Source organism: Amyelois transitella, chromosome 16 (assembly GCF_032362555.1).
Source record: "Amyelois transitella isolate CPQ chromosome 16, ilAmyTran1.1, whole genome shotgun sequence".
In the NCBI taxonomy this organism is placed as follows: domain Eukaryota; kingdom Metazoa; phylum Arthropoda; class Insecta; order Lepidoptera; family Pyralidae; genus Amyelois; species Amyelois transitella.
In genome coordinates, this window is record NC_083519.1 from 2595942 (window position 1) to 2622277 (window position 26336).

The 26336-nt window shown below is 34.9% G+C and overlaps 1 protein-coding gene across 1 annotated transcript in view; it reads left to right on the top strand.

The window, feature by feature from the left end:
- Positions 1-22209, top strand: part of LOC106143297 (furin-like protease 2) — a 32013-nt gene extending 9804 nt beyond the window's left edge. The window contains exons 2-12 of the mRNA XM_013345345.2: positions 2035-2139; positions 5770-5901; positions 11347-11481; positions 12297-12604; positions 12672-14429; positions 14503-14618; positions 14691-14808; positions 14882-15436; positions 17256-17353; positions 20108-20295; positions 21502-22209. Coding sequence (XP_013200799.2) covers positions 2035-2139; positions 5770-5901; positions 11347-11481; positions 12297-12604; positions 12672-14429; positions 14503-14618; positions 14691-14808; positions 14882-15436; positions 17256-17353; positions 20108-20295; positions 21502-21666 — 3678 coding nt within the window. The 3' untranslated portion in view covers positions 21667-22209. The remainder of the gene's footprint in view (positions 1-2034; positions 2140-5769; positions 5902-11346; positions 11482-12296; positions 12605-12671; positions 14430-14502; positions 14619-14690; positions 14809-14881; positions 15437-17255; positions 17354-20107; positions 20296-21501) is intronic.
- Positions 22210-26336: the final 4127 nt, after the last annotated feature.

A 26336-nucleotide genomic window follows, 5' to 3' on the forward strand; every position in this document is an offset into this window, starting at 1 on the left:
GTCCGTTTACCAGCATTTTAGATAAATATATACGGGACAAATTACACTGATTGAGTTAGCCTCGAAGTAAGTTCGAAACTTGTGTTACGAGATACTAACTCAACGATACAATATTTTATAATAAATACTTATATAGATAAACATCCAAGACCCAGGACAATCAGAAAAAGTTCTTTTCTCATCATGCCTTGACCGGGATTCGAACCCGGGACTTCCGGTGTCACAGACAAGCGTACTACCGCTGAGCCACAGAGGCCGTCAACCGTCTTAGAATGGAACCACTCCATATTTTTACCTTGGATATCGTAAAAAGCGACTTGGGCTTATAAATTCGGGATTTCTCTTGTAGGCTACGGGCACTATTTGAATCTCAATTCCATCTTTAAGCCATAAGGCTAAACGTGGCCTTTCAGTCTTTATGGGACTGTTGGCTCTGTCTACCTCGTAAGGAATAAATACGTGATTATATGGATATCGTGAAAGCGACTTAGGCTTATAAACTTGGGATTTCTCTTGTAGGCGATGGGCAGTATTTGAATCTCAATTCCATCTTTTAGGCTAAACGTGGCCTTTTAGTCTTTATGAGACTGTTGGCTCTGTCTACCCGGTAAGGGATAAAGACGTGATTATATGTATGTATGTGTTACTAGTTCCGGGAATTGTCGTATACAAACAGACAGGTTATAAGGCAGGCGTGCTCTAGTGTAGGTATAAATACAGGAAATTCGTTCACTTTTGACATCGACCGACCCACGTAACCTACATACGATATCTCCATTTTTCCATATTAATTAAGAAGTCAACAGGGTTTTTAATTATCCATAGCCTTTGTTCCGCCCATTTCATCACTCTCATTGTTTATAGCTCCATGCGGTATATTTTTATCTGAGTATTATATAATCATCTTTTTCTTTTAACAACCAATTTGAACCTATGATTGTTTGAAAAATTATGTATACTTTATTGCACAGCTACAAGTTTAAATTTTAAGTATATAACTTATATTTATGATTAAGATTAAATCAATTATTATCGTGACAGAAGTAGCACTTCGGGATAAAGTTGGACAACTTGGGTAAAGTTTCTTAAATATTGTCAACATTGACGGAATAATCTAGAAGTTCTGAGCGCAGATCATGAAGCAGTAATTATAAGCATTGTTTATCGATAAGCGATTCTTCTTCCTCCTGGCTTTAGTCCCGGTTTCATCCTCACCTTTCTGGAGAGGAGCCCGGGGTATGCCTTTGACCATGGATACTGCATTTTGTGAGTCAGGTTTTTACACGAAGCGACTCCCACTTCCGCAACCTTTGCAGGTAAACTCTTACCCTAAATGTGCAGGTTTCCCTACGATGTTTCCCCTCACCGTAAGAGTACCGTATTAATATTCAAACTAATGTACATAACTTTTGAAAAGAGTCAACCGAGGTGGGATTTGAACCTGCACCTTACGGACTCGACCACTGACGCTGTTGAATTTACAGTGTTTTAAATTAAAAAAAGTATTTAATGAAATTCCGTTCAACCAACAAATTCACTTTAAACGTTTTACATTCCCCTCTTAATAATGAAGTTCGGATATTCTCTTTAACGGTCCAAAAAGAAAACCGAAGCATCCATTTTTACGGGTCAGTCGTTTTGAATGAGCACCCTATGTTCGCTTTTAATAGTAGTAAGTTACTAAGAATGGTTGAATTGGATATAAAAGTTAAGTAATTTACATAATATACTTATAAAAATAAATGCGTGTCTGTCTGTTTGTACCGCTCTCACTGAAAAACCGAAGAATTTGCATAATTGTTGTTTGAGAATAATGAATTATTAGAGGTTCAAATAATCGATACTTTTTCTTGAAAATTCCCGCGGGCAAAATGTTTGATAATAACACACCGCGTGGTTCCTAAAACTTACTTCATCTTCTTCTCGAAGATGTCATAATATAAGGTAACAAACATCTCCACCGAGTGTTCGATCTGTCGTTTTTACACGGCATAATTGTACACAATATACACTAAACCCTTTTTTTCTTTGCAGATTGGAACTCTAAAAGATTTCTTCCTACTGTCTCACCCACACATTAGCAAGAGATCGCCCAATGCAAGTATTGACCACGAAAACAGACTGAAAAACGACCCACAGGTAAATTTATTAAGAAACTGCTAGTATTATTATTAACATACAGTAAGTCACGTACTACCTTATGGGATAGATATAACCAATATTCATTTCACTCAAACATAAATAAATAATAAATATATACGGGACAAATTACACTAATTGAGTTAGCCTCGAAGTAAGCTCGAGACTTGTGTTACGAGATACTAACTCAAAAATACTATATTTTAAAATAAATACTTTTATAGATAAATAGCCAAGACCCAGGCCAATCAGAAAAAGTTATTTTCTCATCATGCACTGGCCGGGATTTGAACCCGGGACCTCCGATGTCACAGACAAGCGTATTACCGCTGCGCCATAGAGGCCGTCACTCAAAGGTTACGTTTATAGCTGCTGGTTTTAATGATGGAATGAAATGTGTTTATACCTAGTTTTGACTTTGTGTGAAAAGCTTATTTTGAACCAGCCGGTCGTTAGTTCTAGTCCCACGAGGCGCATATGTTTTACAATATGTTTTCAGACAGGTACCTACGTTCGCATTCTTCAGGTATAAATCACATTATCATCGAAAAAGAAAGAAAATGTTACGATGTTTAAGGTCTAATTTTAAAAGCTAAAATTATTCATGCAAGACAGTAAAATTGTTTTTAATAAAATCGTAATTTTGAAATGCTTTTAAAGTAATGAAAAGTTTAGGACGTATTTTAAAAATATATGCGTCTGAGATGCATTTTCATAAAATAACCAGTCATTTTGAGCTTTCGTTTCGGTCGTAAAAGTTTACTATGACATCACCACACTAAGTAAGAGAGGTGAGACGAATATTCTCGTAAACTTAATACACTCAGAGTACGCAATAAAAGTTTTTTAAAATTTCGTTTCATCTAAAAGTAAGACACTATGATGGATGAAATATATTAGCAGATTGGATTTCCACAAACAAGAATATATACGAGACACTCAAATCCCACAGAGCTACCTCCAGAGTGAGTTCAAGACTAATGTTAGTTACCAGTAGAACGATACAATATTTCATAATAAACTAGCGACCTGACCCGGCTGTTGAGACTTGTCTAAAAAGCAAAACATTATTAGTGCATCAAATATTACCAAATTGTTTAGGTATAAAGGTTCTATCTTAAATATTTTCCCTGGATTTCAGTATTTATATGACGTGACTCGTCTGATCTCTGCAACCTTTGTAGAGGAACATAATCATTTTGGATCATGTAAATATCACTTAGTAGTAGAAAGGGAAGACCAAGCCTTGATTAAATCGGCCACGTCCTGGCGTAAGAGTATCTATCTTAAACCAACGAGAGACGGTGGAAAGTATGAGAGAGCGTGGAAAGTGGGAAAATGTAGTCACTGCCTTTGCAAGGAAAAAGGAGGTGATATAACGTTTAAACTACCTTTTGAATAATTTATTTGACGTCAACCAATGCTGTGAAACTAAAAATATGACATTATTAGTGATGTAGAAATGTCCGATAATAATGAATACAAATTTTGAATCATACCTATATGTGTTTAAAGTTTCACTTACGTACAGTATAAAGGGTTATGTTAATCACAAGAACCATATATTATACAAAGACACATCAAAATTAACAATTCTTAATCCCAATAATAGTCTCCTAATCAAATCAGAATGTCAAACAAGATGGAAACAATGACACCGATCCTACACTAATTTATTTATGACGAACCTAAATCTTCGTGAATCAGAGGTCTAAGGTTACTTTGAATAATAGATTGAGACCAATATTGATGCTAGTGCTGTGAGGATTCAGGAGGGTATCTTTTGAGGCTACGTTATGTTTTCATGTTGGTAGGGAGGCAAATATTGTTTATTGTATTACCTATAACCATATCTTGCTTTATTATTAGTGAGTACCTGGGTGACCGAGCGGTGCGCGACGAACGTCAAAAAAAGCTTAAATAATGGTAAAATCAAGAAAAAAAAGTACCACAAATAGTAAAAACAAATATATAAAGATCCGTCACGAGTGATAGAACCCGTGTACTCCGATTTGAAAATCGATCGCGCGTCAACTGAGCCATCAAATAAACCGATTGTGGCGTCGAAATTATCGATCTCTAGCGACCATTTAATAGGGGAAAATGTGTTTTCGGTAAATAATTTCGAAAAGGCGTGTATAATTATATAAATAAACTAGCTTTCCGCCCGCGGCTTCGCCCACGTGTAATTCGGTTATATATAGCGTTTTTTAATGATCTCGACAGGGCTTTTTCTTCCACAGGCTGAAATCTTGTTACAACTGGAATTAAATATAGCCTGTGTTACTCAGGGATGATGTAGCTTTCTAATGGTGAATGTTTGAAATCGATTCAGTAGTTTCGGAGTTTATCGATTACATGTGTAAACAAACAAACATATAAAAAAAATAGATTGTTCCTCTTTATAATATTAGTATACATACAAATCTATATAGAAAAAGTAAAGCGAGACAAAATCATCGTCTCAAAAGAAAAAAAAAACAGGATTTATAGGACGAAGAGGCCTTACAGGATTTCCTTCTGTTTAAGTATTTGCGTCTGATAGTCATCATCCCATGTGAATGAGCTGATGATGGAAGGTACAACTCCTCAACGGTTAGGAGTTGAAAGAAAATTCTTACGAAGTTATACGTACATGTGAGGCTATTAGGTTGACCTGATAATAAAAAGTAAATCTCATTAACGTTAAGAATTTAGGTGAAAATGGATGCGGACAAATTTCGTCTCTTCACTTGTTTCCTTTTAGCTGTTTGTATGGGTAGTGTTAACACAAAATAGGGATTTAAAGGCGTGATGTTATTAATGTTATGCATGTATGTACATAATTATGTATGTTTATTATGTATGTTAAAGAGACGACTGAAAGTTGTCATACAAAGTCTTTTTTTTTTTAAGGATGGGAAATCATCAAATGACCTCTCCCGCTCTGGGTGGAACGGAAGGGAGTGTCAGACTTTTACTGACTAAAACCCACCTCGTTCCTTCAGTTGCCCTTTGCGTTCCGGGGCCACGGTATCTCGTTAGAACTTTCCCGCAGCCCCGGCTCAGTTTATCCCGTTTCCCCCCCTTGGGGGTTGACATTTCAAAAATCCCTTCTTAGTGCTCACTTATGTTACTAAAGGAACCTCTGTTCAAAATCTCAAACTCCTATACCGAGCGGTTTCGGCTGTGCGTTAATAAATCAGTCACCCAATCGCACCCCCTAAATCACGATTGGAGGGTAGTTTGAAAAAACTTATAATGTCAAACATATTTACTTGCCTATGTACGTGTTCATGCCAAGTTTCAAGTTTATAAACCCAAGGAATAAGATTTTTCATAGAAACGTTTTTACCCCTTTTCCCCCCCTTGGGGGTTGAATTTCCAAAAATCCTTAATTCTTAGTGCTCCCCTACATATCCCAAGGAACCTACATTCCAAATTTCAGCTGTCTACGACCAGTAGTTTCGACTGTGCGTTGTCTGTCAGTCAGTCACTCAGTAACGGAAGAGTTTTATATATATAGATATTTCTCGTTATATTTATGAGTAGTTTGTACTACCAAGGCTGTAAGACCTGGACAGAGCTTGAAAATACTATAACACATGTAATGTACGAGTATTTTTTTTACTAATTAATTTTTATTACCAGGTGCGATGGGTGATGCAACAGCGGGAGCTTCGGAGGACCAAACGGGACCATCGCTGGAGCCCCCGACACGCCATGAGGCAATCCAGTCCGCCATCCTTCCCAGACCCGCTGTTCAAGGAGCAGTGGTATTTGGTAAGTTTGTCGTTAAGTTTAAAATAAATCTAAATAAAACTAATAAAAGAAATCTAAAAGATAAATCAACAAATAAGCCTTTATATAAAACTAACACTTATGAAATTGGTAAAATTTAAAATGCGTATGCGTAAGTACGCGTTCAAAAATGTAAATATGAAATCAGTTTCAAATACGTGTCAAACGAAATTAAATTCCGAAAGATTTTAATCGCATACTCTCATAGAGTTGAATGTAATTTACAAGGAATTCTTTGAATAAATTTGCCCAGAAATCACCGTGAATTGCTTTGTCTGATCACTCGAATGCATTTCGTCTGCTTAGCGAGGGTTCATTCACTTGAAAATTCCTGTACTTTGTACCAGCTATTACTATGAACACGGTTCTTGTACAGAGTTATTGCTGGTACCAATAAAAAATAAGAGAAACATTTTGTTTCTATAAGACTGTTTTTTTTTCTTACTAAATTACGAAGCATTTAAAGTAATTTGAAGCACATAGTTTAATATTCCGGTACATAACGGATAAAGGGATTGTGAATGATAATGTTGGAGTAGGAAGAACGTACCTTGATCAAATCGGAGACGTTCTAGTTAAAGGTCAGGTCAAAAGTACTCGAAACCGAGGAGCTTGCATGAAGAGACTTATGAATGTGGATGAAGCGAAACAAGTATGGCGGGATCGGGACCCCTCCGGAAAAGAGGCGTGATTTATGTATGTACACAGCCGACAGATGACTCCTATTTCTTACAAATTGAAGTACATTATCATTTTTATTGACATTCAAAATTAAATTTTGTAACGCTAGTTTTAGTTATAAAACTAACTAATACTGCCATTAAATATTGATAGTTTACAAATATATGTATTTTTTAAATATATGTATTGTGTTCTGTTATTATTAGGACAAAACTATTCTATTAATACTCTGTCGTTACTTTTTTTTACATACTTGACTGAATTCACAGACCGGCCAAGATTTTCTAACTGAAGATCTAGTTTCTGAAAAATACTGAGAATATATATTTCTGTGACAGTTCACTTATACAGAACCTTACTTTCAACATGGGGGTTCAAGAACTGAAAATGTACAACAAAAGCAGAGCTTTCCTGAGCAGTCTCCGAGTATATTTCTAAGCATTTTATCGCGCAGTTTGTTAAGAGATCCAACTTAGTGCTCTAATATCAGGCTTTCAGTTTTACTTGCTTAGTTGCGGCACTAACAACTTTGTTTTAGGAAAATTGTTACGTTTGAGAACAAGTTCGCGAGTAAGAACAATATTATTATTGAGTTTGATTTTAAATAACTTGGAATTTAACTTTGTAGTGAGTAAAATTAAGTAGCGGGAAAAGTGAACTTTATAGATATAATTTTTTTCTTTGGATTTGTTAAGAAACCGTTAGAAAATTAACCAATTAGAGAGTTTGATACTAATTACTTAATAAGTAAATCTAAATGAACTTATTGTTTCTTATTTTTTTCTGTAAATTTCTTAAAATTCAAGTGAAACTTAGTGTTTAACTTAGATAATGCCTTCTTGGAACCAACCCGCTTCACTGCCACATCTGCTAAATGTATTGATAATGTTTTTAGTGAACAAAAACCAAATAATAAAAATGTATTTAGTAAATTACCCTCTGATCACTGCGGTCAATTAGTTACCTTTTCCACTAAACGTAGTACACGTGATGGATTAATTATGTGCAGACCTATCACAGCCCATAAAATCAATAAATTTACAAGTTCTTTAGAAAATAAAATTTGCGCAGTAACTTACACGGGCAGCGATCCTAATGGTCATTATAATAAGTTATTTACTACCATTTCAGACGCGTACTCTAAAACATTTATACAAAAGAAACGGAAATGCAATAATAACTTTAAATTCAATGAATGGGCTACTGTTGGCATCTACAAAAGTAGAAAGACTTTGTACGATTTATATGCCCAAAAACAGTATCGATTTGAAAGCGGCTTCGTAGACCATGTTAGGAATTATTCAAAAATTTTCAAAAAAGTATGTCTACATGCAAAATCTTTGTTCATTAAAAACAAAATAAGTAATGCTCCTAACAAAACAAAGGAAACCTGGAGTGTTATAAACAAGGAAACTGGTAGAAGTAATTTTAAAGAAAATATTAATGAAATTAAATTTAATGATAGGAAAATTACCTCTACAACAGAAATAGTAAATTTATTTGAACATTTTTTTACAAATATACCGTTGGAATTAACTTCTAATATTGACTCATGCCCTAATGAAGCTGAAATTCTACTTAAAAATAATGTCAGCATTTGCAGTTCCAAATTTAAATTCTTAAATATTGACCCTACTGACATTATTAATACCTTTAAAGAACTTAATCTGAAAAAGTCTGAGGATTATTGGGGTATGTCGGCTGTTGTGATATGTCATATTATAAATATTATAGCTGGGGACTTAGCTTATATATTCAATAATTGTGTTGACCAAGGGATATTTCCAAATTTAATGAAGTATAGTAAACTAATTCCATTATTCAAGAAAGGTGAAAAATCAGATCCTGGTAATTATAGACCAATCTCAATTTTACCAATTTTGAGCAAGGTGTTCGAGAGAATCATGCTTAATCAAATGCAGCGTTACTTTAAGTCTAATAAATTATTTCATAGTCAGCAATACGGCTTTACTGAGGGGAAATGTACAACAGATGCAGGTGTGGCTCTTGTCACTCATATTCTCAATGCATGGGAAGACTCACAGGATGCCATCGGAGTGTTTTGCGATCTGACCAAAGCATTTGATTGCGTAGATCATAGAACTCTTCTGCTCAAGCTCGCTCATTACGGGTTCGATACTGCTGCCGTTGAACTAATTAAATCATATCTTAGTGATAGATTACAGACGGTAGATTTAAATAATACAAAATCGAAAGGAGCGACGGTAAAAATTGGGGTACCGCAAGGTTCCATTTTGGGACCTTTTCTCTTTCTGATATATATCAACGACCTGCCTTGCATGATTGAGAAACAGACTGGCATCGTGTTGTTTGCAGATGATACGTCACTAATTTTTAAAATGAACCGCCGTAGCGAAATCTGTGATGATGTGAATAGCACTTTAGCCGCCATCTCTAACTGGTTTACAATCAATAACTTACTGTTAAATGCAAATAAGACCCAATGCATTAAGTTTACACTTCCCAATGTGCGGCAGGCAAATGTGGATATTAGTATAAGTAGTAAAAGATTAGATTTTGTTGATAGTACCTACTACTTTCTTAGGAATAACATTAGATTCAAATTTGAAATGGCATGCTCACATTTTAAAACTTTCTAAAAGGCTTAGTTCTGCAGCATACGCTATTCGTCGTATTAGGCATTTGACGGATGTGGCAACTGCTAAGCTAGTATATTTTAGTTATTTTCATAGTTTAATGTCATATGGTCTACTGCTTTGGGGATCAGCAGCAGACATACAAACTATTTTCATTTTACAAAAAAGGGCAATTCGATATATCTACGGTCTTAAACAAAGAGATTCCCTTAGAGATTTTTTCAAAAACCTAAATATTTTAACTTTGCCCTCCCAATACATATTCGATAACATCATGCATGTTAGGAAAAACTTAGACTCTTTCAAAAAAGTAGGTGAATGTACTAGTAGATCACTGCGGAACAATTACAAGTTGTCGATCCCAGCACATCGGCTGGCTAAGGTAGGGAAATCATTTCTTATTAATTGTATAAGATTTTATAATAAATTACCAAAAAGTGTTCTTGAAATGAATGATAGAAAATTCAAAAAGTATATTAAAGTTGAGCTTTGTAGGAAAGCCTATTACAGCACGGATGATTATATTAATGATAAACATGTGTGGCCCGAGCTGGACATAATGGCCTCTTAAATGCTTGTGTATTTTTGACATGATCTGGACATAATTTGTACAGTATGTACATATTTTATTTTATAATTATTTTATTTGACGAAATATTCGTATTGACATAATCAGTTCTACATTCATACATGTTTTTTAATGTAGACAATGTGCATTCGTCCACGATTTAGATTTAAGAGATCTATATTTGTAAATTGACGTCCTATGAAAATGCTGCAGTGTAGTTTGTTCCGCCGCTTCTTCTACACATGCGCTTTGGAAGCGGTAGTAGTTATAATTAGATTTAAGTTATGTGACGTCAATAAGTGATACCTTGTATCCAATTTTGAAAATAAATCTATTCTATTCTATTCTATTCTATTCTAAACAAATTTTGGACAAAGCGTCTATACAACAATACATTATTTAGTAATTTGATAGTAAGTAAAATGAGTATTCTGACTTAATACGAAGGTATTTAATTTTCCCTTTACCTAATACTGGGCGGGCGTACCTCTACAATAATAACCCAAATTATATTTTAATGACACGATTAGGTTTACGGGCATTCGTGCATTGTATCAAATCGATACTTCAACTCTTAAAAGAGTTTTAAAGCCATAACTTTCAATACAATACAACGAGTATTAAAGCTTGTATTGAACAATATAACGAGTATTAACGGTTGTACTGAAAGTTAGGATTCAAATCTTGGCATCTACAAGGCAATGACAAAAATACCATGAATGATAATTTTTAAGTAGTAAATACGTTAGGTACACATTAAATACTTTTAGATAACATATTAAATAAATTATGCCCATTCTTTTTCTTAAATTTAAGAGCTAGCTCTTGCCGGTGGAGTTAAATGGAGCTTCCTCCATTCATATCTTTTCCCTGTTATGTTTTAAATTTGTTGGTATGATGTAATTACGATCTACATCATCTCTTTCTCATGGATGTCGTAAAAGGCGACTAAGGGATAGGCTTTTAAACTTGGGATTTTTCTTGCTTGGAACCTGTCACTTTATATGAATCTCAATTCTATCAGTAACCCAGAAACAGTTCATCGTGCCCTATTAGTATTTTTAAGACTGTGGGCTCTGTCTACCCCGCAAGGGATATAGACGTGGTTATATGTATGTATGTCTGTATGTTTGTTTGAATGTGTGTATGTGTATGTATGTATATATGTATGTTTGTTTGTATGAATGTATGAAGTAATTACGACATTAATTATTAAAAATTAAAAATAGGTACCTTTATTTGCAATGAACAACCATTACAAACACGGTGGCTGTCAGCAGTTAGATTGGTAATTTCCAAAACTTTAATAGCCATTATCTAGCTTCGGACATTGCTGTTAAATACGTTGGTTTACTTCTTTACTTCTTTTGTCGGCTCTTACGTGATTGAAATGAATCACACGGAATATTCATCTGCCAATTTAGATCACAAAAATAAAATTTCATGTCTGTTAGATTAAAATTTATTGTGTAGAAGTCGTTTTTTAATCGAAATTCAAATCATGATGCCGTCGTAGAAGTGATATGAGAGAACGGCCTTAAATTCCGAGTTTATTTTCAGAATGGCGGCGCGGCCGACGGTTTGGACATGAACGTGGGTTTAGCCTGGAGAAAGGGGTTCACAGGGAAAGGGGTCGTCATTACCATCCTTGATGACGGCATACAGCCCAACCACCCTGACCTGTCACAGAATTATGTGAGTATTTTTCGGAGACGCATAATTTAAATAGAAAGGTATGAATACTAAAGTTTTTTTTTGACGCATTATTTAAATAGAAATGCGTTATTTTGGTTTCATACAACTTGATTTTGTATTCGAAGTTAATGATATAGTTTAATTCTTGTGGATTTTGATCTCCCAGGTGGATTTACTATTAGATGATTTCAGGACACAAAAATAAGGAATTGGATCACCCAGGTGATGACCCACGTAGCTAAAGTGGAATTCAACAATAAGTGATACTTGGATGTGAATTCAAATAGTGTCTAGAACAAGAATTTCAAATTTATTAAGCCTTACCAACTAACCATATAATTTGTCATTAATAAAATTTTACATTCTTCAAGTTAACTGCGATCTCTGTTCCTAAAAAAGTAATATAAATATAAGTAGAATATCAGGATAAAATTATATTCAATAGCAAAAATATTTAGGCACTTAAATCGAGAAATTTTCCATTCAAATCCCTCAAGTACAGATTTATTCCGTATTTGAAAGTAATTTTTCAATACAGATTGAGATTTCTAATAACTGGCATATCTCTAGAGATTTATGGTAATAACAAGGAAAAGTTAGAATTAACAGGAAAGAAAATTATTTGACGAAGCTTTTCTTACAATAATCTTTAGTTTTGTGATAGAAAACTCCAATAATAATAAAAAAATTTGTCAAAAAACTCAAAATTTGAGTTTATATTATTTTATAATATCCGATTAATTAAATCAGATAATTCATAATCAGAAAATAAACCGAGCGAGCGCAATTGTATTGAATAAAACCTCAATTTCTAGGACCCAGCCGCTTCGACGGACATAAATGGAAACGATACGGACCCCACTCCGCAGGACAATGGGGACAATAAACACGGCACCCGGTGCGCCGGAGAGGTCGCCGCGGTCGCCTACAATAGGTATTGTGGCGTCGGCATCGCATACAACGCCAGCATTGGAGGCGTCCGGATGCTAGACGGCCTCGTTAACGACGCAGTGGAAGCTGAAGCACTCGGATTCAACACCCATCACATTGACATCTATAGCGCCTCCTGGGGACCCGAGGACGACGGCAAAACCGTCGATGGGCCCGGCCCCTTGGCTAGAAGGTATTGTCTAATTGCGCACGATCGACCCACGGCTAGAGGCAGCTCATTAAAAAGTGTTTTGTTTCAGGGCATTCATAAACGGAGTCACTAATGGCAGGGGAGGAAAAGGTTCTATTTTTATATGGGCGTCAGGCAACGGCGGAAGGCACACAGACTCCTGCAATTGCGACGGTTACGCTAATAGCATATTCACTATATCTATTTCGAGCGCTACGCAAGGCGGATACAAACCTTGGTATTTAGAGGAGTGCTCGTCCACTTTAGCTTCGACGTACAGTTCGGGGACTCCAGGCCGAGACAAAAGCGTCGCCACTGTTGACATGGATGTTCTATTACGGCCTGATCACATATGCACAGTGGACCATACTGGCACTTCGGCGTCTGCCCCTTTAGCCGCAGGGATATGTGCGTTAGCTTTGGAAGCGAACCCTTTGTTAACTTGGAGAGACATTCAACATCTTGTGGTCATGACGTCACGATCCCAGCCTTTAGAAAAGGAGGAGGGATGGATCGTTAATGGCGTCAAAAGAAAAGTCAGTCACAAGTTCGGCTACGGACTAATGGATGCAGCTCAAATGGTCACATTAGCGGAACAATGGACGACTGTGCCACCCCAACATATTTGTAAGTCTCAGGAAATAAATGAAGACAAATCCATAGAGACGTCTTTTGGCTATACAATTTCTGTACATATGGACGTGAACGGTTGCAGCGGAACAATGAACGAGGTCAGATATTTGGAACATGTTCAATGTAAAATTTCACTGAGCTTTTTCCCAAGAGGTAATTTACGAATATTGCTTACTTCGCCGATGGGGACTACGTCCACCCTTTTATTCGAGAGAACGCATGACGCAACTAGTTCCAACTTCGACGACTGGCCATTTTTAAGCGTGCATTTTTGGGGTGAAAACGCCGAGGGCCGATGGACACTTCAGATAATAAACGCCGGGAATAATCACGTAACACAACCGGGAGTGTTAAAAAAGTGGCAGTTAATATTTTACGGTACGGCCACGAATCCCTTACGTTTACGCAATAAAGGCCATTTCAATAGCAATTCCTACCAAGAGGAAAAAACGTACCATATAAACGATGTTTATGATGCTTCTGAGTATTCGCAATTCCTGAACGAGATCGAGCTTGGAATTTCCGATCGACGGAGTTATCCGAAAAACATTCCCTCGGCGCAGCGAAAAAATGTATTGGCCGACGCGAACGATAAGCAAGTACAGAGATTGTGCGACCCGGAATGCGATTCTCAGGGCTGCTACGGGAAGGGTCCCACTCAATGTGTCGCTTGTAAGCATTATCGATTGGACAATTCTTGCGTCTCGAGATGTCCGCCTCGTAGTTTTGTTAACCAAGGAGGCGTGTGTTGGCCCTGCCATGAATCGTGCGAAACATGTGCCGGGGCAGGACAAGACTCATGTTTGACATGCGCTCCGGCGCATTTACTAGTCATTGACTTAGCTGTATGCCTTCAACAATGCCCCGACGGATATTACGAAGATCCCGATGCTAATGCCTGCTATCCATGTGAGGAACACTGCGATACGTGCTCCGAAAAAGCAGATATGTGTTCTTCATGCGCTCATAATTATGTACTGTATAATGGATCCTGTTTAGCCGCATGCCCGCCCGGCACATTCCAAAAAGATGATTTCGGTTGCATGCCTTGCGACGAAACATGCGAATCCTGTCACGGACCGAGCAAAACAGACTGTGTTTCATGTAAAATAGGGGCTTATGCTTTTAAAAACCGCTGTATTCCTAAATGCCCCGTGGGATACTACGCAGATGCACAAAGACGAGAATGCTTACCGTAAGTAAACTGCACATGAAATATCCACTTTTCCTTCCTGTAGAACAAATGGTAACACGTTATGTGTTTTTAGGTGTCCAATCGGTTGTTCAATTTGCACGTGTGCCGTGTGTTCCGTTTGTCAAGAGAAATGGATTCTAACTAAAGGAGGAAATTGTCTTCCGGATGGCAATGACAAATGTGACACCAGTGAGTAATCTTCAGTAAACAATGATTCCCTCATCGCTTTATTGAAATTCTCATTTCTTTTTTCCTTTTCAGGCGAGTATCACGAGGGAGGTCGTTGTAAGAATTGTCATTCGACTTGCGAGAAATGTAGCGGTCCAAATGAGTGGGACTGTTTGTCTTGTTCAAGCCCTTTGTTATTGCAAGGATCGAGGTAATGGCACTTTCACTCAATTTTTCCGGGCAAGTTAACAGTGAAGATATACTAATGAGATGTTTGTTTTTAGATGTGTCGCCGAGTGTGGACAAGGGTTTTACCAAACGGCGGGTAGATGTTCGCCGTGTTTGCAGACATGTTCTAGTTGCGTGTCGAGATTGAATTGCACATCTTGTGCTGGTGCCTTACGTCTGCAATCCGGGACATGTCGAGCCACGTGCGCGCCCGGCTACTACCCTGATGAAGGGACATGTTCGAAGTGCTATTTGTCATGTGAGACGTGTACTGGTCCGAGGAGGGACCAGTGCGCGTCCTGTCCTCCCGATTGGAGATTGGCCGCTGGGGAATGTAGACCGGAGTGTCCTCAAAACTTCTTCCCTTGGGGTGACAGTTGCCGCCGCTGCCACCATTACTGCCAAGACTGCCACGGTGCTGGACCGCAGCGGTGTACGTCGTGTCCACCACACTTCTCGTTGGAAGGTGGCCTGTGTGTGGAGTGCCTTAGTTCCCAGTATTATGAGCCCAGGACGAGGACGTGTCGACCGTGCCATGACTCCTGCAGGTCCTGTTCGGGACCTGGACCGACTAGTTGTGTCACATGTGCACATCCTCTTCGGTTAGATAGGTGAGTTGTTTTATTGTAATTTTGACAAGGATTATTATGAGAAAAATTTAATGTGCTAGCTATAGTATGAAACATTAACACAGAAGATAATAAAGAGGGTATAAGAAATAGTAACATAATTTTAATCTAGAATTTATAATTTTGTGGGCAACTTTCTTTTTGCTTTTTCCCGATATCACCTTGGTTTAGGGCATTTTTATCTCTTCATTGACCAGTTTTCAGAATAAACAAGTCTTTTTATTATCTATTGTAATTATTCTTTGTAAAAATGTCTTAATATTTTGTTTCTGATGGTTGATAAATTACAAATAAAAAACGAAATTCTGATAACCTAAAAACATTTTAAACTTTACTGCTGTTTCCGATTTCCGCCTTCTTAGGCTGTTAAATAAAAACGGGACACGTAATAGCTATAAATACGTTTATTAATAGACGTAAAATAAAATTAATGAGGGCTCTTAGATGCGATAAAGTCTGAGCTCGCAAAATAAGGATTTTAATGTCCATAAAGGAAGGTACCGATTGAAGCCATTTTTTTTTGATATAATTTCCCGATTAAAATGTGGTTTATCATTTGGATTATGGAAATCTAACTTGATAAGTAAAGACGTTATTGCCCGAATAAAAAGGAGTGAAAAACATAATCGGAGTTAAGTATATCCAATGACTCTTAGCCTTATAATGAGTGAACTGCATATTTAGGAAATTGGTTGGGTTACTATAATCTAAGATGTCACAATGTAAATATAATGTAATAATGTAAAATGTCTTCTTGTAAAAACCTCACTAACCTATAGGTACCAAATCCAAGATACATACATAGAGTCACTTAATGATAGAATTGAGATTCTATAAAAAATAATACTTTGGCATATTCTTGTACTTTCTTCTTTAATTAGGAGCTAACTCTTGTCGCTGGAGTTAAGTGGAGCATCCTTCATTCATGTCTTTTCTCTGTAACATTTATTCTTGTACTTTACATGCTTATAAAAACATAGATTCAATAAAACGTCGCCATCCTGAGCTCAGCCTAAAAACTGCCCATTTCAATATTGATTTATCATTAATCCTGAGCGTGTCTCGGGCTAATGTATGGACCGATTGGGTTGTTAATAAGCAATTTGATTACACGAACAGCGGTATTAGCCCATTTCAAGGACTTCGAACACGGCTGGTTGATTGATGAGATCGTTTTAAGAAAATAATTTTGAATTTATTTAAGAACTTACTCGTATTTCTGTTGCTATGAGTTAATTGTAAGTAATGAAATGCCTTTATTAACATTATAAAGTCGATAAGTAACAGTCTGAAATATAGAAAAGGGGGGGAAAAACTTGTTCAAAGAATGATGTAGACTAATTTATTATGTTTTCATCTTCCTCCACGCGTTAGTTTGTGATGTTTAGGTAAAACGTCGTAGGTAAGGGTCATGAGAGACAATTTAAAAAAATAAATACCTACAATAACGACAATCTTTATTGGTTTCGATCTTTATCACAAGTTCTGGATAGAACCTCACCCCTCTAGAGTGGAACCCTCTCTGACACGGTTTTGTAGTCTGTTAGGTAAAATAAAGTAACTATAAAAAAACTGAACAATGATTATTCTTGTACGTAATAAAAAATTTAATGTCTCGTAGTAAAAAAGTACCTTATTATGATGAAATCACATCTTATAAACCAATTTCAATTTATAATTACGAATTGTAAATTTCAGAATTAACCATATCGTAATTATGATAAAAACATATGTTATAAACTTAATGCAATTTATAATTACAAATTGTTAATTTCAGAATTAACAGAATCGTTATTTTCAGGGTGAATCACAAATGCTTGCCGTGCTGTACTGAAAGCATGGTGTCATTGTATTCCAGTGACAACCAAACTGACTGTTGTCATTGCGACAAAGACATTGGTAAGTTCTATCTATAATTCTAAAAATCTCAATTTTATTTACCTATCTCTAAGTCGCTTCTTACGACATACGTGGGGGAAAAATGGTGTGGTCCTACTCTTTTTCTTATTGGTGCCGGGACACACACGGCACGGCGTTTTAAAATATTAAGTTAATTCCCAGTAACTTTAACTTATTTTGATTTGAATACTGATTTGTTAATTTAATTCTGATTTTTATATATCCCCATCCCCAGTCCTCATATAACTTTAATATAATTGAACTTATTTCAATCAATGTTATTTTAAAACCATATTCAGAAGACAAAATAAAAATATTACATTGTTTATAATCAGAAACACAAATATTCACGCCAATAAAACTCTCAACCACAGTACGTTATTCGCAAAAGATCTTACTATATGAGCAAGACATGATATTCTCAAAATATCATATTCGTAATAGCAAGACATCATATTCGCAAAAAGTCAAACTTACAAATTCCTCGTTTTTGTCAGGGATCAATATATATCCTAATTAAAGAAATGAATACACCAAGGTTGTTCCCATGAGACAATTCAGTTTCGAAAGCCTTGAAGCCATATTGACAAATTATTGAATAGCTTATCGACAGACTGTTGAATAGTTTAAAAACAACTGACTATTCCGCGCACGCCTTTTTTAACACTTGGAACTATAATTTGCATGATAAATAACAGTTTTTATTTCTGTTAGGTACCTATCGGAAACATATATAGTAAGTATGGGAATATATGATACTAGATGTTTGAATTTAAATTTATTTTTAAATTTTCATTCAAATTCCCATGCCATTTTTAATATATATAAGATGTGAATGAAAATATAAATTATACTGAGGAAATCGATCTATTTGACTTACACAAACACGAGTTAGTTATTATTAGTTCAAGTGTATAATATATTGATAACGTGGCTAAATTATGTAGAAAATAGTCAATGTTTTTCTAATTAAAATATTATTGAATTAATCATGCTTAATGTATGCAATGCATATTTGTAAATAATGAGTCTGCTATTGAAAATCGATTAGTATAGCATATAACCAACCCATAATATACATATATAGCATTTATGATTAATTTCATACAAACTTTCATTTAGGTATTTATTTATTCTTATTTATTTATATATTTGTGTACCTACATCAAGGTTTAAGAATACAACTTAAACTAAAGAGGAACTAAGTTAAAGGGCTCTACTTATTTTTAAAGAAATTTCAAATTTCAGACAATTATTTTAGGTGGTAATTTAAAAAAAGTATCCTATGTTAGAGCGCGCCTTTTTAACTATTTGCATACCAAATTTCATTCGAATCGGTCCAGCGGTTTAGCTGTAAAAGGAAAACAGACAGAATTTCGCATTTGATATATGTACGAGTATAACTAATAAATTACTGAGCAGCTCACTTATTGGTTAAATGCTCGATTATTCAATTAGTTATAACTATCATAAGTTCCGAATAATAATTGTGGTTTTAATTCAGGTTTGGTTGTAAGCGGTATGGAAAATTATCTTTTTTGCGTTGAGTTTAAACTATATGTTTTATTTATTTAAACTTCATTGCACAAAATACAAATGTATAGCACAATTAGTGGACTTAATGCTAGAATCATTATCATCAGTCAACCATTGGGTCTGCTCTGTCAGACCCAATGGTTGATCTTTATATGGGGTATTGTTTTATCTAAAATAATATTATAAAGAGGAAATATTGTGTTTTTATTTGTTTGTAAGGTTTACAATAATAAATATAATAAGAATACCTAATGCTAACTGGCGTTCGCTCGGTTATATGAGAGTCTTTCAACAAATTTTAATACTATAGTATATACTTATCCCATATTCTACTTAGTATACATATTGATTAAGATTGGAATGAAACTCACAATAAATTTAGAATACAAATTTATTTTTCATCTATATTCAATTAATATAAAAAATAATTCCATTGAAAAAAATCTTTAATATTATTAGTATTTCGTTATTACAATTTCAATTACAATTCTCAATCTGTAATCTGAAGGAGCTCTTCGTTTGTTTTTTTAATATTTCAATTTGAATTCCTAAATTGATACCTAAATCATGGCTTACGTAAGTCATGTCGTTTCCAAAAATCCAGGATTATTTAGTATGCATTGGAATTATCGATGTACGATTTTTTACTTTCGTTTTTGATACCAATAGTAGGTTTTATATTACTTAGGTATTGTATTTGTATGTATGTAAATGTAATTTACATACCTATTGGGACAATATCGATATTTTGATTTGTAATTGAATTATTAACATGAGTAGGTACATATGTGAAATCGTGGCTAAAATTTTTCGTTAGGAATATTTGTTAATCATTTTTTTTATAGTGAAGCTTCATATGTTGTTCGGTTATTTTGCCATAAATTAGGTACACTAGTTTCCACTGGTTTCCGTGTGATTTCCGGCAACAATAGAAATAAGAATAGGACTACTCCATCTCTTTTCCAATGACGTCGTAAAAGGCGACTAAGGGATAGGCTTATAAACTTGGGATTCTTGAAAACCTGTCACTATTTGAATCTCAATTCTATCACTAACAGTTGTACGTGGCCTATCAGCCTTTTCAAGACTGTTGGCTCTGTCTCCGCAAGGGATGAAGACGTGATTATATGTATGTATGTATATGTAGTTTAAGCTGAATTGTCTGTCGGTCAGTGATAATAAATCAAATAAATTAAATTGATATTATTTTGTCCACAGGCGGGTGTCTCAATGGTTCTTCAGCCGGCAAGCGTAGGATAGCTGAAAACATACGAACACACATAACTGCCTCTTTCTTTGTAGACGATTCCAACACCGCTTCAAGCTCCCTTGATCGGAATTTGTTGGCTGTGTGGAGCGCAGGATCTACGTTGTTAGCTGTAATAGCAATTATTATTATTATAAAGGTCAGTTTTGTCAGTGTTACTACGATATATACGAGTATTTGTTAATTAGCAAGTTAACCAAAGTTTTTTTTACGCGTAGACTTCGTCATAACGTATATAAAACTATTTGCATAAAACAGAATTCGTCAAAATATTCATTTATTTAGTTGCTTCGTGGATTTATATTAAAATTTCTAAACTGTACTTATTTTTCTCACAATTCTCGCTACTTTTATACATACAAACATACGTATAGTCACGACTATACACCTTGCGTAAACAGAGCTGACAGTCTTGAAAAGACTGATAACCCACGTTCAGTTATATGGCTTTATGATAGAATTGAGATTCAAATACTGACAGGTTGCTAGCCCATTGCCTAAAAAAAAACAAATCCCAAGTTCATAAGCCTATCCCATAGTTGCCTTTTACGACATCCATGGGAAAAAGATGGAGTAGTCTTATTCATTTTTGTATTGGTGCCGGGAACAACACGGCACGGAAATTTTCGTTGCTTTTCATTGTTAAAAAGTAGCGAAAATAAGTAGAACTCTTTTGAGAGCTAACAAAATTACACTATTTTTTACGAATTACAAAACCAAAGTTACACGCTATTACGAAATTCCCCCTTATAATAATACGGCACTTATTTAGTCTCGCGTGCCTGAGCGTGATTCCCCTGCACCGAAATTCCAGCGTTTCGCTATGTTTAGGTAATTACACACAAAATGTGAATAATGGGTGTTTCACAAAACGATTCACTTCGTTGGCAAGCTGCATGCTACAAGTTATGTTGTTCTAAAGAAATATGACCTCAAGTTTTATGTCATTGCGCTATTTTCTCTCTTGATATATATACGAGTATTTAACGAAACGGATTTTTTTTAAACGGCTATTAACACAGATTGAGTTAGCCCCGAAGCAAGTTCGAAACTTGTGTTATGAGATACTAACTCAACGATACTATATTTTATAATAAATACTTATATAGATAAACAACCAATCAGAAAAAGTTCTTTTCTCATCATGCCCTGGCCGGGATTCGAACCCGGGACCTCTGGTGTCACAGACAAGCGTACTACCGCTGCGCCACAGAGGCCGTCAAAATTGGTAATTTTTGGAGCGTGATTGTACTAAATTACTATTTTATTAAAAGGAAGCAAAAAAGAAATTGTCACGTGACTTCGCTGTTGGAGGTTATGATTAACTATTAATATTTGTCCACAGTTAAAGACGAGACGTAACAAACATCACTCGTTGTTCCCAAGAACAGAGTACTCCCAGCTCACTACCATCGATGAGGATCTGGTAGCCTTAACATCATCAACCACTTTGAAGGCCAGTGAACAAACTAACATACAAACTATAAGTGCCGTTGAGGAACCGACATAGCGAAATATACGTCACTATCCACAGACATAGATCTAGTTAGATTCAGCGAGTGTATACTTTGTTTGTGTGTGACATGACGTAGAAAATAGATGTCCAAACGACACTGTTTTATTCGAGATCTGAAGTACTTACATTGTCAATCGAATTATAAAATAATATTTCTTTTTTATCTACAAAATGAAACAAAACAGTTGGACTTTATCTTCCATTGTTTTGAGGATCGCAATGTTTTTTAAAATACAATTTTACATGATTATATTTGCGACGCAATGATTCTCGAGTCGACATTATTATAAGAAATATTTTCGAGTTTATTGAACATCAAAATCGGGTCAGTATTTGTCAAGATATAATTGAAAACGTAGAAGATATGACCTGACTTTAGAAATTTCTTACAAGTCGTGGTTTGCGTTCAAAATAATTACAAGGTCTACGTTAATGGCGAACGGGAACGACTATTCATTTTGTGTTCGCAATAAGTTGAGAAAATAAGAACCCACTCGTTTTAAATAAGAATGAATTGGCGGTATCTAGCAAGATCCATGTCTGTGCCAATACCAGTAGAATAAAATTTACACTGCAGACTGATTTGTAGAAGTGTATACAGGATGTATATATTGGTATAACCGTTGGCGACCTGTATTTTACGAAAATATATAATATTGTAAGTAGGTATGATTGGTTAATAAATACTGTTTTGAGTGAAATGGTCCGTAAATAGGTAAATATTTCAAAATGTATCAAACTACTATATTATTTGCATTTCAGAATAATTTAATTTATTCTAGTCACAATTTTTTAACTAAGAATACGTTAGTTTTATACTTAATCGAGTGTTTCATAATTTCGAAAGTATAGTAAAAATTTCAAATGGAAATTAAGGTGCACATCATTACTGATGCGAATAGAATGAGATTTTCTGAACCAAAAAAAGAAGCAAACTATTAAAATCACATATAATTTCCATGCAACATAATAATGTTTTCTTTTTACAGTTAATTTGAAATGTTTGTCAATATATATATTACCCGTGCATACATACATACATACATAAAATCACGCCTCTTTCCCGGAGGGGTAGGCAGTGACTACCTCGTACTACAGTTATATCAGCGCGAATCGTATTTATAAGTAAACAGTGTCAAAACTTCAAGAAACTAACTACAAGACCCGAAAACCATCAACTTAACATGTAACAAAACAACTATTTTCCAATTCAAATGCGTGGTATCACACTCTACAGGGTGTTCCCACTTGTGTAATATCTTGCTGAATTGTAAAGAACAGATTTCACGCCGTAAAGTTAGTTTCGTTCCCTTTTATGTGGAAATAACGCAATTTCCTAAACATATAAGATTTACGATACGCATAGTTGATAAAGATCAAATGTATTTGTATATTTACGTATACAAATAATATGTGTTTATATATAAATTTGTTTTTTTTTTTACATCTCATCTTTGTAGTATCACCTAATCATGTAATCCGGTTTAGTAAATTTTAATGCTATAATTACAACGGCTTTTGGTATAATCACCATTACGCATAAATTGATAAGTATAAAAAGTCATGTAGGTACAAATTTATGCGAAACGACTATCATACCATAAAAAATTACATACATACATATAATTACGTCTATATCCTTTGCTGGGTAGACAGAGACAAAGAACAGTCTTATAAAAATTAATAGAAGCTTAACATTTATAGAAATAGTTGTGGACCCTAGTCCTCTCTTCAAAATTCTAAAGTTGATCAATAGCTTTGACCAGTGCCTACATTCCTACATACGAGTACAACAACATCATTTTGCAATCATTTTATGGTCGTCTGACCACCTATCCGACAAAACATAATTTTATAACGTTGTTAAAAATTAATGATTTTGTTTCCTGATTCAATTTCTTCCTACTCTACATTTTTTTTTAATTTTCCCAGTACATAATTCATGAATCACTCATGCGAAATGAATAAAATTCATTGGCATTTTATGCAAAACGCACGTCCAGTCACTCTCCTTCAATTAAATAGGAATTAATGTGATGAAATAATTTTATTCTTAATAACATGAAATGTAGGATTTCATTTCAAAATTTTAAGTACGAATGTAAAGGTAAACTTATATTATATTTAATAAAAAATTTACAATTTTTTATACTTTATACCAAAAAAGTTTATTAGTAGTAAATTATTTATTATAAACTTGTGAGCGGTGATAAGTTTTTAGTTATAATTTTAATTCAAAATGCGACTAATAAGATTTTATTAGTCTTGATCAATTCAGAACAAAGTTCACTTATATGTGGATTAAAAATCGTTTGATTTCATCATATCTTTATAGAAAATCAAAGATCATATTAAAAAAGTAAATCGCATAATAAAAATGCGATGATAGAAATACGTTTGTGTTAAAGCTCTATTATACAACTCGCATAATTGTTTTCAAAATAAACTACGTAAAGTGCGGTTATACGATAGTAAACAAAATATGTTACAAAATGTATGCTCATTTCATTAATTTTAAAATGTACCACGAGCAACGTACACAGAAATGAAAATTAATATTGAAATTGCGATTTTCAATTAATAAATACCACCATTAAAGATTAATTTTCAAAATATATTATTTATCAAAGCGTGTTAAAATTGTAAAACAAATTACGCAGTCGTTTTTATTGGACCAGAAAATCAAATTGTTTGCAAGGGACCTAAATATTTGCTTGATTTTCATACTTTACATTTGTTTAACTATAAATTATAGAGTTTAATATTAACATATCTAAATGTTTCACGAGTTATTATTGGTCTGTCATTCGAATTGATTTGAACAATGTAAATATGATATTGTAATCAATTACTGCTGTAAGTTAAGATTGTCATTTTGTATATATGTAAATATTTGACAAGTGTAAATATATTGATGGTTTTTATGACAGATAAAAATGGTTGTTTTATTTGTGAACAAAAATTTTCTAAGACTCGATCTAATCTTCAATAATACTCAAATGATTTTATCTCTAGCAGTCTATAAGTGACCACATGTTATAAAGGGTAGCATAATGAGAGTGAGATCATGCATATGGACAGACAGAGCCAACAGTCTTGAAAATACTTGAATGGTTGAAGCCTATCCCTTAGTCGCCTTTTATGAGATCCTTGAGAAATAGATGGAGTGGTCCTATTCTTTTTTGTATTGGTGCCGGGAACCACACGGCACTCTGGGCTCTTTTGAGGAACTAAATTGGAGCGAAAAAGATAAAGAAACACATACGATGTCTTATCAATATTTGTTAATAGCCCACTGGTATGTCCAGATATCATCCTAAAGCCGTTATACCCCGTTTCGTCCTCAAGGGCGGTCTTAGTTAAGAGCTTTAGTTACACATTCAATTGCTTGATTAAGGATTTCTAAGATACTTCCTTTTCGTGAGCCAATTGAATATCAGTCAAATTTATGTAACTCATAAATGTCAGTGGTAAATGCTGTGGTAGGTTTTGTACCTTAACCGTACGATCATCAAAGCTCATGGTATATCATACCTAAAATTACGCGTCTTTTCTGGAACGGTATGCAATGACTAATCTTTCCAATTGCCAGGATCTCGAAACAGTTCTTCCTAGCTTCATCCTCATTCTCTTCATGCAAGCTCGTCGGTTTCCGGTACACCCGAATTTTCGTCAGGATGTCTCCGATTTATCAACGTATGTCAGTCTAGGTCTTCTCTTGCCATATGTAGTAGGTATAAATTTCTAGTCAGTAGTTTGGTAAAATAGTTAATTTAATTATCTGAAATAGAACCTCCTGTATATAATCAGGGTACGAAGAGAATGTTTATCCTCAGCACTATTAATCTGGCTTCGGTCGGGTGAACCGTCTTTCTACACAAAGACATTAATAACGGTAGCCAGTATACGGACTAAATAATGGTTAGTTTGTTTTCGTTTAAAAATAAGTTGAAAAATATTTTCTATGCGATTATTATGATCTTCGTAAATATATCCTAGTACATACATAAATATTATCACGTCTATATCCCTTGCGGGGTAGACAGAGCTAATAGTCTTGAAAACTGACTAGAAGGCCATGTTCACCCATGCAAATAATGGAATGGTGTTTTAAATAGTGACAGGTTGCTAGCCCATCACCTACGAGAAGAATCCCAAATTTGTCAACCTTTCCCTTAGTCGCATTTAACGATATCCGTGGGTAAAATAAGAAGTGGTGTTACTGTTAAGCAAGCTAACCCATCGCTTACATCTTAGGCTCTGTCTAACCTAAGGGGTAAAGACGGGATGATGTGGTGGTTAAAAGGCTTTAAGGCTTAGTGAAAAACCTACATGCTTAATCCAGAATTAAGGCCCACCTCAGACCACCGGGATACGTCATCAGAGAAAGAAGATGTGACGGAAGAAATATCATCACGTCAGTAGGAGATAAATACGAATTAACGACCTCTAAACTGAGGATTTTTATCATCTAGGGCATTAAGTTCCGACTAAAAACATTAATTTCATAGGTGCTTCAAGAGCCAAGTAAGAAGTTCAAGATATATAAAGTGATCCTTAGCTGAAAGTAAGTAAAAATGATGCCATTAGTGAAGCTACAATAAAAATAGATTACGGACGCTGCTGGTGACAAAACGTAACTTATGATACACACAGCCGTTCAA